The sequence below is a fragment of the Anabrus simplex genome, chromosome 4 (genome assembly GCF_040414725.1).
Source record: "Anabrus simplex isolate iqAnaSimp1 chromosome 4, ASM4041472v1, whole genome shotgun sequence".
NCBI classification, from domain to species: domain Eukaryota; kingdom Metazoa; phylum Arthropoda; class Insecta; order Orthoptera; family Tettigoniidae; genus Anabrus; species Anabrus simplex.
Window position 1 is genome coordinate 120,344,859 of NC_090268.1, and position 12,991 is coordinate 120,357,849.

A 12,991-nucleotide genomic window follows, 5' to 3' on the forward strand; every position below is an offset into this window, starting at 1 on the left:
AACCTGACTTTTAACCCCATTTATCACCATTCCATTGCCTGCTGTCCATCTTACAACATTGAGGTCATTTTGCATTTGCTCACTATCTTGTATGTAACTTCTTTACTCATATCATTTATATATATATGGAAGAAAAACAAAAAGGTTCAATAATACTGCCTTAAGGAATTCCCCTCTTAATTATTAGAGTGTCAGATAAAGCTTTGCCTACTCTAATTATCTGAGTTCGTCGCTTAATTGCGACCAGTATCCAGTAATCGGGAGATCGTGGGTTCGAGCCCCACTGTCGGCAGCCCTGAAGATGGTTTTCCGTGGTTTCCCATTTTCACACCAGGCAAATGCCGGGGCTGTACCTTAATTAAGGCCACGGTCGCTTCCTTCCACTTCCTAGGCCTTTGCTATCCCATCGTCGCCGTAAGACATCTGTGTCGGTGCGACGTAAAGCAAATAGCAAAAAATTATCTGAGTTCTATTTTCTAGAAATATAGCCATCCATTCAGTCACCATTTTGTCTAGTCCAATTGCCCTCATTTCTGCCAGTAGTCTCCAGTGATCTACCCTATCAAATGCCTTGGATAGGTCAATCGCGATACAGTCCATTTGACCTCCTTAATCCAAGATATGTTATATCTTGCTGGAATCCTACATGTTAAGCTTCAGTGGAATAATCTTTCCTAAACCCAAACTGCCTTCTATCGAACAAGTTATTAATTTATTAATTTTGCAAACATGTCTAATATAATCAGAGAGAATGCTTTCCCAAAGCTTACAGGTAATGCATGTCAAACTGACTGGTCTGAAATTTTCCACTTTATGTCTATCACCCTTTCCTTTATACACAGGGGCTACTATAGCAACTCTCCATTCATTTGGTATAGCTCCTTCATGCAAACAATAATCAAATAAGTACCTCAGATATGGTACTATATCCCAACCCATTTTCTTTAGCATATCCCCAGAAATCCTATCAGTTCCAGCTGCTTCGGTACAAAGACGGATCTCTCCGTCCACGCGTAGTGTTTATTTTCAGACCTGCTCCAAGCCGGTTTCTTTTGTGAAAGAATTAGATATTAGTAAGGTAACCTCTTGACAGATGGAAGCACTGTTTTATTTCATTGATGTATTCAATAAAACACTTCTGTGCAGTTATTCTGTGGAAAGAATAACCTGTATCTTAGCAGCCTCATCGTAAGCGAAATCATGGCTGCCCCCATGTTGAATGTTGAAGTGATTATAAGGACATTTTTAGAAGAGTATGACATTGATATAGAAATAAGCGATGAAGAATTTAGAGGAAGGGAAAGTAGTGATGTGAGCGCTGATAGGGGTGAATTTAGTGCTGTTTTGCCGTCAAATGTGTCGCTGAATTTTAGGCTTACATCTGATGCCACACCAACGGCTTCTAATCATATTTTGCACGATAGGGAATGGAACTGGGAGCTCGTAAGTAATACTCCAGAGTATCATTCATGCATCGCAGCTGGTGAAATAAACAGTGATGTTCAGAGGCAACTAGGACAATCCCCAAACAAACTGCAAGTTTTGAACTAATTTCTAACAGCAGATTTTTGGGAACATTTAACCAGTGACAAATGCTTATGCAAGTAAATGTCTTGTATCAGCTGCCGAGGATATAAATAGGATAATGTTATATGGAAAGGAACTCTGGTTTTCTGTATCTGTGGATGAAATGAAGGTCAGATTACTTTGAAGTGTTAAAGTATGATGGCAGCCCCAATCTTGTTGTTGATTACAACTGCGGGATGGGTGGTGTTGATTCCCATGACCAGAGACTCGCGTCATCCACCTTGATGTGGAAGTATGTAAAAGGATACAAAAAAATATATACTTCTACTTGCTTGACATGACACTTTGAATTCCAGCATCATTCATCGCCTCCTGAAGCCTGACAAGAAGCGAGTAGGCTTTACCAGCTTCCGGGTCAATTTGGCCGAACAGCTGTTGGCAAGTGTGACCTTGCCTGACTATCTAAAACGAGGATTCCCTAGCCCTGAGGATACACCACTGAGACTTCAGGGAAGGCACTGGGGACACTTTCCATCCAAAATACCCCCAACAACGAGGAAGGTTATCCCATCACGGATTACAAGTCTGTGTGACACGGTGTCTGAGGAAGGAAACTTCATTTGAATGGCACCGGTGCAAGGTGGCGCTGCATGTAGATGACTGTTTTATGATCTACCATACACATAAAGACTTTACAAAGTACATCTGACGGTACTTTGGATATTTCCTCTCATTAGATAAGAATGCTTTTTCAGTGTTGATGATATCGTGTAAAGTAATGAAAATAAATGGTACACCACAGCATAAATAAGTTCAATTAAATGTTATGTGAATGGGTTAATGATTCCTGGAAGGGCCTTCTTCGAAACTGTTTCTGTCTTAATGTACCTAGCTAGACCTAATGTACCGACTATGATAAGAGTGGTATTTCAGAGTCTGAAGAAAACTAGATGTGAAGGCCTACGATATCGAAAGCTCATACAATTGATCAACAATAACATTGACCATTGTTTGTTGTGATGTTCTTCGTCTCTTATGCTGCCACTCATCTCCGATAGATGGGATTACTGCTGCGTATCGAGTATAACAGCCTGACTGAATATTGGTGGGAAATAGCAGGAATTAGATAACTTTCTTCTTTAGCTTGCCGTTTGCTTCACTTTAACCACGCCATGCCAAGTCAATAGCAAAGACGGTGGCCAGCAACTGACTTTTTCATGTACACATTTCTGCCTTTGTTCTTTGAACTATGGAACGTTTCTTTTTAATTTAACGATCCATTGTACATTCCTCTGCATTTTTTCTTCAAACTAAGATCCCCACCCACGAGCATGAACTCACGAACCACACAAACGAAATACACTTGCCCTCAAGAATTGTACATATCTTACTGATATGTATTTAATCACTGTTATACATACTACTGACAAAATGAGCACTGCACTGCATGGAACTGTCTGGAAATGTTAAAAGCGCATGTTTGGGAGATCACTACCGGCACTTCAGCCAGCCAGCCAAGTCACGCGTGAAACCGAAATTCAAGGAGACATTCTTCCTGTCGCAAATTATGAATTAAGCAAGATAAGAACTTCAGGATTGTTTTAAAAATAACTTTCATATCTGAAGTCCATTTGCCTCACTTTGACACACACACATCCCCCCCCCCCCCCCATGCATATTCAATAGGAAAGACACTACTCAGCGACTGACTTTTTCGTGCCTGCACATAAAAATCCCTGAACATGACTGAAAATAAACACACATACTGCATTTTGTTATCATTTAAATTTAAAAATAAACTTATCTATATCGAGCTGAAATGTTTCTTTACGAGGAGTGAAAAGATTAGTAAAATTTAAAAAAAGATTTTAAAAAAGGAGTTATGAGATGATAAGTTCTACAGTAAAATGAACATGTTAAAGGTCCACCTTTTCAATTCCATGGATGTGTATTGATGTGAATATATATCACATAACGTTGAAAGAAGATTGGTAATAGTTTCGACGCTCATTGCGCGTCATCATCAGCCAACGAATCAATTGAGCAAAATACAACTTATCAAATAGCAATATATAACACATGATAGCACCTACAAGACAAATGTTAAACTATGACTAGTTAAAATATAAAACACATGACAGCAAATACAAGGATTAATGTTAAAAGTTAAATTGTAACAAGTTAAAACACTGAAAGCAAAACAAAGAAGGTAACACAATTGTTAGTGTATGATACACGAGAAAATAGTCCAGCTTGAGGTTTGTAGAACATAAGGTGTATCTATATACAATCCTTGAATGCACCTACTAAACCTACTAAGGCAAATTTTAAATGTAACGTTAAAATGATGAGGGTATGGTGCGTATGACCATCTAAAACACATAACAAGCACCTATAAAGTCACTGTTAGATTATAACCAGTCGACATGATGAGGTGCGTCTGACCGTAAAATATAAAAATTTTGAGAAGGTATCCCAGTTGTTGAGTCTTGATAAACAAAAGAATAGTCCAGCTTGAGGTGCATAGAACATAACATATGTTATCATTGGGTAGAATAAAACTTGTTCTCTTAAATTGCGGTAATTAACAGGCTTAATTCAGGTGGTTTCGAAGCCAACAATGTGGTCGTGTAAAGATCATAATTTGAATCAACGTCACGATTCCCAGTTCAGTATGGAAACGTGGAGACTTGACGAAAAGATTGAAAGCCAAATTAGGCGTGATATAAATGTACATAGCCAAAAGAAACATAAGGGAAAAGAGGCGAACTCACCTTGAGCAGCGTGATGGCACAGATGTTGAAAGGGGAGGAGCTGGGCTAATGAAGAGAGCAATATTGGAGGCCGAGTAGCTCAATTGATTCGTTGGCTGATGACGCGTAATGAGTGTCGAAACTAGTACCAAATCTTCTTTAAACGTTATGTGATATATATTCACATCAATAAACATTCATGGTATTGAATTTTTTTTGTTAATGGCATCAAATGCGCCTTGAAATTCTGTACATAACACGATATTCACCTATTGTAACCAATAACATTTTGATTTATGGATACTTGGCTGCATTAGAGTAGGACAGCGCTACTGACAAAACATGGGAGAAGGAAAGAGACAGAATTATCCCATTACTGATGTACTGCATTTTAAGGTTGGAACGCTCTATAGCACAGAGTACTTCTTCCAATTTGACTATAAATCATCGCCCTGCTCAAAAAAGATTCAGATTACTGATTTCCGCACCAGATCCTTCGTAACTGAGTGTTCTCGCACCTCTGGCATAAAGCAACTGTGAAACCAAAAGTAACGATTCATCAAGCTCCTATTGGATTGAGGTAATTTACCAGAAATTTGTTTTGATCTGGTTCCCATGGTTTTTTGCCTTTACCTCTTGCACTAAATGTAAGTTTCTGTGACCATTCACCATTTGCATAGGACAACACTTGTTCTAACTTCCTTGATTTATAGCCAGGAGCACTGTGCTCTGTTGTGAAAGTTACAGCTTTTAGGACATAACAAAAAATGAAAGCAGCAATTTCAATTCCACAAATTTTCCCCTTGAATGGTAATATCTTGGAAAATATGATATTGTATGAATCTACCGTGAATTGAGGTAAACATGCTTTCTGTTGACTAATTGACAGAAGTACAGAGCAGAATTTGAATTCATCGAAAATGCAACAGTGCCACTACAGCAGAAACTGGTGGCAAAAATCAGTGGTTTCCTATTCCAGTGTTAACTGCTCATTATTTCACAAAATCTCACTAACATCACCATCATTGAATTTCATTATTGGTGAGTGACAAGCGTGTCGAAACCTGATCTCAGTCTTTGTTATGTCACTTTTATGCTCTAAATATTATAATAATATCACACTAATCTGTAAGGCATAATTCCAATGCTGGTCCATTAAATGTCACAAAGCATTGTAGACTACTGCTTACTAGACTGTAGGTGAAGAGAGAGACACAAGCTGTATTACACCTAAAGCATTAGAGTACTAGAGGGTATGGCATTGACTTAACTTTAGTTTAAGTTTCTGAACTTCAACAATTTTGTTAAGTTTTGTAAGAATGCATGTTGAATAAAAAGGAAACAATTATAGATTACCCAAAATGGGAATGTGAATTATTGATTCCTGGTATTCTTTGAGGGGGTCATTCAGAGAAATCAAAGATTGCCATTGATAAATAATGGCTTATCGTAAAGCCCCTAGCAAAAAAAAAATAAATAAATAAATAAAAATGATAATGGCTTGTGGCCTCTGGAGAGCCCTGGTACAGGTTATTTGAATTGACGCCTTACGGCGACCTGCACGTGTGTGAATATGGGGCCCTACCTAAGATGAATTATAATGCTGAAGATGGCACAAACACCCAGCCCCGAAGCCAGAGGAATCAACTAATGAAAGTTAAAATACCCAACCTGGCTGGGAATCAAACCTGGGATCTGTTGGACCACAGGCCAGCGTGCTAACCATTTAGCCACAGAGCTTGACATTGTCATTGATGAGTGACTTGATCTCCACTTATTATTATGGAAGGATGTCCATTTGGCACTCGATGTTGTACATCAACATGTAAATGATCTCTGGTAACACATTTAATTTTTACCCCAAAAAATTAATTGAAACCTTGCCATAGATCACCTGACAGAGCTCTGTTCTCTACCATGTGGTAGAATAAAATGTAATATTTATACTGAAATTGACACACAGGCAGCCTAGATTGATTGATTGATTATTTATTTATTCTGGAGGGATTGGACTCTTTTCTATTTAATTAGACTAGAGAAAATGATAACCTCTTATGCTGTCTTAAAACAATAATAACCACCACTATCACTAACGAGAGATTTGGTGTGGCAAGGAAGATAAATAGAATGGTGATGTGGTCTAATGATCATTATCAGAATGCCCTTGCTGTGGACCAGACCTATCTCCATACACACATTTCTTGACCCCCTGTAGATAGGGGTAATAGAATACATCCATGACATCCCCTGTAAGAGGCGACTATAAGCGGGACCAGGGGCTCTCATTGACTTGGGAGCGTAGATTGGTGACCACAGTTTCCGTAGGAGTCTGGCTTTTGCCAGGCTTCTCACTATCATGTTTCCTATCTACAACCCCCCTTGGTCAACTCTTGTTCTCTTCCAACCCTGATGGTATTAGTTTTGCGAGGCCTTTCATTCTCATGCCCTTCCCTTTCTTTTGCATCAATATTTTCATTCTTCAAAGGTCCCGCCTGCTTTATTTTTCCTCTGATTAGTGTTAATAAAGGAACCTTGTACTTCCTCTTTAAAAATTACCACCAGCTTCACAGCACCAATGAGGATAGTTGTTTTTTTTACAGGCTTCATCTTGAAGCTTCATGTTCCATAATTAGAAAGGAGGGACATAACACTGGTGCTCTATGAGCTGCTTCAGGAACTGTTTGTTATTAGTTATATTCCTTTCTGTATATTTTTAGATGTTTTTTTTCAAACGTTAAAATATGAAAATGGTCGGTGATAATCTGTGTTTCTCTTGTAAATTTCTGTATTTTCGTAGGTCTTCCAAGCGACTTCTATTCTCCAGATTATGTGAAACCCACGGAACCTCCATGTATTATTGATCACTTGTGTCAGTCACATGACGGAATTGCTGTGGAAGCCAAAGGAATCAAGGAGTATTGTTGGAAAAGTCATATAAGGAAATTATTTGATAAAAAGGTAAATTTATATTCATGTGTTTCTTTTTCTATTAATGTTAACATAGGATTACCATATTTTGAAACCCCAAAGTGAGAACACACTCAACGGGATTGATCAACACCCTCTTAGGACTGAAAATTCCGAAAAGAAAGAATAAACACTTCCCCCATAAGGAGGTTGCCCTTGAGGACAAAATATACTATATACATTTATGACTAGAGCCCGGATTTCCATGCACTATCAAATCTCAAAATATGCATGCATTCATGCACTATCATGTGGCAAAACATGCACAATAAACTGGAAAATATGCACTATCAAAATTCAGTTCCTTTTGAAACATGAACAAAAACTGCCCTAATTTCTCCAAATTGTCTTGATTTAAGCTCATCCGTTTATCATTCAGCACATACTTAAGCACAGAAAATTATCTTTTTACGTCACGAGAAGTGATAGATGCATAATTCAATGAAGACATTTGGACAAAGTGAGGTCAAATTGTACGTCTTTTGCATTTTCACCACAATACGTCTTTTATAAGCTCGACGAATTCAAAATCAGGATTTGAACGAATTAGTTTGTTCAACTTATCTCTATCTGCGGCAGCTGCTTCTCCTTGCGTTGATTGCAGACACATTTGAATGTCCTCAATAAGTGGTAATGATTGCTTGCTGCGATAACACAGACGTGTGACGATTGAGTGTTCCGGGTAGGACATTCCAGGATGATAACGGTAGAGGGTTCAATGAAAAACCAGAATTTGTAAGCTGCTATCCCAGCAACGCGGCGCCACAGAATTGCGATACAAGGTTTCTTTTGTTCGTCTAACAGACGAAAAATGAGCCGTCAATGATTAATGCACAATTTACGGTTCAATTTATAGCAATGTACAACTGTAAAACTGGGACACCTTATTTCTAAGAAATAGATTTTGACGTGGGGCCTTCCGACTTAAGTCATTGTTTACTCAAGCAACAGATAAGAAAGTGTTTGGTTAATTGCATTATACTGTAGGACCTGTACCGTATGTAGGCTACTAACTATGGTTGTCACATAGGATGCCAGGAATACATTCTCTCTGTCTCTCAGTAATAGACATACTGTAGCCTACAACGTGAAAAATTGTCCCAAATTCTGCAAACTAACATTCAGAAAATGCACTATGATGCAAGTTAATATTATATATGCATCAAAGTCAGAATAAAAGTCATATTATGCAATATTAAACATCCAAATATGCGCTATTAAATCCAAAATCTTCCAAATATGCATTATGCATGAATTTTCTCCGAAAAAAGCCAAAACATGCAAACATGCATGGAAAAAGAATGGTTATTTGGAATTGTTAAGCCGTAAAACGATTATTTGCAAAGTTTGAGAAGTGTAGCTAGCTTATTTAAAAACGTGCATTTGCATGGAAATCCGGGCTCTATTTATGACTATATAAATGATTTCTGAATAGGGATAATGAACCTTTCAAGGCTTTGAGGACCAAATTTTTTGTACCGTGAACTGTAAATTCTTGCAGCCATTTGATCCTGTTTAAGATGTTCGGTGTATGTACGAAGTTACGTGTTTCTACATTTAAACAGCGTATTAGAGTTCTTTCTAAGGTTTCTTCAAATTCAAGAATTCCTGTACATGTATAAACATTCTGCATGATATTCCCAAATGGTATGTGGCAGTTCAGTTTTATGATGGATATTGGATAATGTCATTAATATTTTGGTAGTGAATTTTGCGTAGAATGTCAAATTATTGGCTTGCTTAGCATAAGGGATTGGACCGTGTGCATTTGTGTGTGTAGAATAATTTGGTCTGCATTAGGAGTTAGACTTTGTTTAGGTACGTGCACGGATTTAAATTTTACTGTTGGTCAAAACTGACGGATTGCATTGAATGACAGTTACGTGCTAGTTTGACACTTGATCAAAATGTTGCCTCAGTAGCACCCACTGTCAAAGAGTTGTGCTAAATTCTGCTCCTACCTTTGAGGTGATGGAAAACTAAATCTTGGTTAAAATGGATTATTTCCTCATAGTATTTTTAGAAAATAAATTGGAACTAATCTCAAAGTAAGGCCTCATTTTATTTTCTCAGAAACTACAACTTGATCCTGTGAGGACCATTCCAAGTTTTAAACTCTGTTTTGCCATACCTCATATTAGCTGTAAAGAAAAACACATGTAAAACCATCATGGTGAAAATTGGTTGTTGGTCTTTATTTTTATGTTCAGAATTTAGTGCAACGTTTCACTGGCTTTTACTTCAAAACCTCAACTTTCATCGACGGTTCACTCAATCTTATTAACATACAAAACATTCTCGTGCTAGTTGGAAATACTGTAATTAAGCCTAACCCTATTCTCATTGCTTTATAACCTCTGCTGATACTACAGAACCTCAACTTTCATTCAGTGTCATTGCTTCAGACTTCACCACTGCTTCCACTTGACATAACCCCAATTTGCATTCACTTCCGTTCAATCTTATCATACAAAATATTTAATAATATTGAATAATCCTTCATGGAAGGGGAAATGTTTAATAATTACTCATCAACAGTGATAAAGGTTTTGTGGAAGGAGAGTTAGTGTTTCGAACCTAACTCCATAAAAGACGTATCACGAGGAAATGAATGGAGACTATTCAAAGAATGCTTTGTTAATAATCTCTCTAATCTTGAAACCAATTCGCCTTATCATTCGGTTAGAATTGAGAAACTGCGGAACTAATCGTGGAGAAAAGTGAATATGATTAAGTATTTGAACGGGAAGGGAATCCTTTATGAATTGAACAGCATAAAGTTGAGACTTCTTTAATGCCATCCAACAGCGTGTTAGAAACTTGTGCGGTGTATTGGGTAGATGGCGCATTGCAATTGTGCAAGTTTTAAGTTAACCTGATAATCCCTATACCATTGTTCATTTAAAGTCTGTGGAGCCATGTAAAGGGCCATGTCACGCATAACAACAAAACTTCCATCCTTGTGGAAGAAAGAAAACAGTTGCTGGAATGGACGGAAAAAAAAAAAAAGGTCATTGAGACGGAGGAAAAAAATGTGGGGCACAGACCACAGCTAGTAGAGGATACCATTGAATGGATTGTAATAAACACAACTCTAGTAGTGATTATGATGCTGTGAACGGGATTTAGTTCCTGCGATTAAATTGATGAGTACGTTAATCTTCAAAATTATATTGAATATATTCTTGATTTATTCTGGAGATTGTTTAAATGTTATATTCTTTTCTTAGCATGTTAATTACGGGTTATTCAAATTTATCTATTGATCTTGCTGCTTCATGTGAGTAGTACTGCAACTTGTGTGTGGCTGGAGTTATTGTTGACTCCCAGGTTGAGATAGTGTATAGGTATAGTGTCTTGTTCAGTCACATTGACATTTGTTGGTCTTCTTGTTCCTGTTAAACATTTATGAATCCTCATAAAATAAAATCTGCTAAATTCCAACTTTGCCAACATTGTTTACTATACCTTGAAGCCAGTACTCATTTCTATTCACAGTACCCCTGATGTAATCATTTTTTTTAATGGCCTTGGAGTAACTTGTTTGAAGAGTCGTAACTACCGGGTTATGAGTTCCATGTGACCTAATCATGGGAGAAAAGGGAAGAGTTGTGATCTATCTTAGAATTAACATATTGGCTTTATGATGAAAGGCATGAAAATGAGATAACTCGATACAAATATACTGTTGGTGTCAGACAGAAGGAGCAGATGAAGGCTGGTCAGATAAGAAAGATTAAATTGAACAGTCTGGTGCTAGCAAGTGGAAGCAATGTGTTGAGACTTGGTCTAGACCCTGTTTTTGCTACTTGAGTTTTTAGGAGTACTCATTTCTTAATGGGATGGTTCCTCTGCAGGGGCACTTAAATTGTGGCTTGTCATTTTAATTGCTGTCACCATCCAACATTGATCACTATGCTGTTGTCTTCAAAAACCTGTGACAACTGTCAAATGTCAGTGAGCAAAACTTTTCCTGTATGAAGGCTTAAGTATAACACCATTGGTTTATGTTCGATTTCACATCGTAAGATGGTCTGCCAGACTGTCCTTCCCCTAATTTGTAGCATAACATTGCTACTTCAAGTTTGATGTATCAAAAAGCTTTTCTTCATATTTAAGATTTCTTCATAATCCATTTTCAGATTTTACGAGGGGATGCAGCGACTTTAAGTGGTATTTTAGAACCCAGTTATTTTGATGCAAATTGTAAGGCTATCAACAGAACATATGAAGAGTATGTTTTGAGTGTTGGTGATTTTGATGAGCGGATATTTTTAGGTAAGTACTCCTTTGATACCTGTTTTAAATATGCTTCTAGTAGTCATGGATGCATGAGTATTTGTTATAAATCTTGTTGTTGGATTGTCCAGTAGAAAATTCATATGTGTGTAGTGTGTTTTGGTACATTCTGTCTTTGCAATTTCCTTGAAGAAGGTTCAGTATCAGAAAATGTACTTAAAAATATGTGTTGGCTATTACTCTTTCTCATCTTTTATAGTACTGCAAAATGTAAACATTTTAGTCATTTAGATCAGATATTGGTGAAAGCAATAGCAAACTACCTTGCTCCTCATTTGCCTAGTACAGCTAATTTTAGCGTTGCCATCAGTTTTTGCGGTTTCCCCATAACAGCATAATCTTTGGTGGTACTGTCTGAGGATCCAAACAGCCTCCATGTTAATAACCTAACAAATACATACCGATCATTTATAATGTTAAATGGTTTGATGGAAATTTTAAGTATTGTGATTTACTATAAAATGTTGAAAAAGGAGTGTAATGGGCTTATTAAGAATTTAATACACGTTCTTGTTGTAGTGACATAACCTTATGTCTCTGATTTATTATTGAATTGAAGGAATACTGCAAATTGGTTTAGTCAGTGTGATATTCTTCTAAGGAATCAAGAGATTGAAAGGATGACACCTGTGGGGAAGCTACATTCTGTGTTACATAAATATCTCTTGTTGTTTATGCAAAAATTAGTAGCTATTATTGGCTTAGTGAATCCATTCTTGAAGTTAATGTGTAGCGCCTAAGAAAGTTTCCCCTAACATGTAAACTTAGTCTTGCTACCAGAATACCGTATTTACTTGCGTTTGTCAAGCACCTTAACTTTTTTATATGGAATTAAGGGAGACAATCCCTGTTTATCTCTCATCGGTTTTTCTTCAAGTGTCAGTATAAATACGACAAGGTACATCCTCCAGCTGCCTGCCTGCTCTCAGCTTGAGGTCGAACTGCCTCCTGCAATCCTTGCCTTACCGTTGTCGCAGCAGCTCTCGCTCTTTATTTGGTGAAAGGTAGGTAATTCTGGATCTTGGGGTCTTAAGAAACAATGTTAGGCCTAACATTGTTTCTTAGTTTTAACTGTGTCAGTACGGATCTATACGATGAAGTTCATAAATGATGAGGTAGATCAAATATAACACCGTTGAACTGGTTCCATTTTCAGTTTACTTATACAGTATCAGTGAGATATTCGGTATAAGATAGTCCAGTGTATTGCATTATGGTAACTTGCTGCAAGACTTTTGCGTACAGGTGAGTTGCAGAGAGGTATTCAAGTTTTGTGGCAGGTTTTAAAATTCGAGTGATTCATTTGGCAGAGAAATACTTTACTTGTGCTGCAGGCTGAGAACTTTGTTTGTGCTACTGGGGAAAGCAGAAAGTTGTTCTTGAAAATGCCAGCAAATCAAGAGAAGCATACCGGGGGGCCAAAAAGTGGAAAGTTTCCTGTGGTC

The 12,991-nt window shown here is 37.4% G+C and overlaps 1 protein-coding gene across 1 annotated transcript in view; it reads left to right on the plus strand.

The window, feature by feature from the left end:
* The window catches only part of LOC136872483 (retinoblastoma-like protein 1), a 158,224-nt gene that overhangs the window by 30,369 nt on the left and 114,864 nt on the right, over positions 1-12,991 (plus strand). The window contains exons 5-6 of the mRNA XM_067146289.2: positions 7,078-7,238; positions 11,390-11,525. Coding sequence (XP_067002390.2) covers positions 7,078-7,238; positions 11,390-11,525 — 297 coding nt within the window. The remainder of the gene's footprint in view (positions 1-7,077; positions 7,239-11,389; positions 11,526-12,991) is intronic.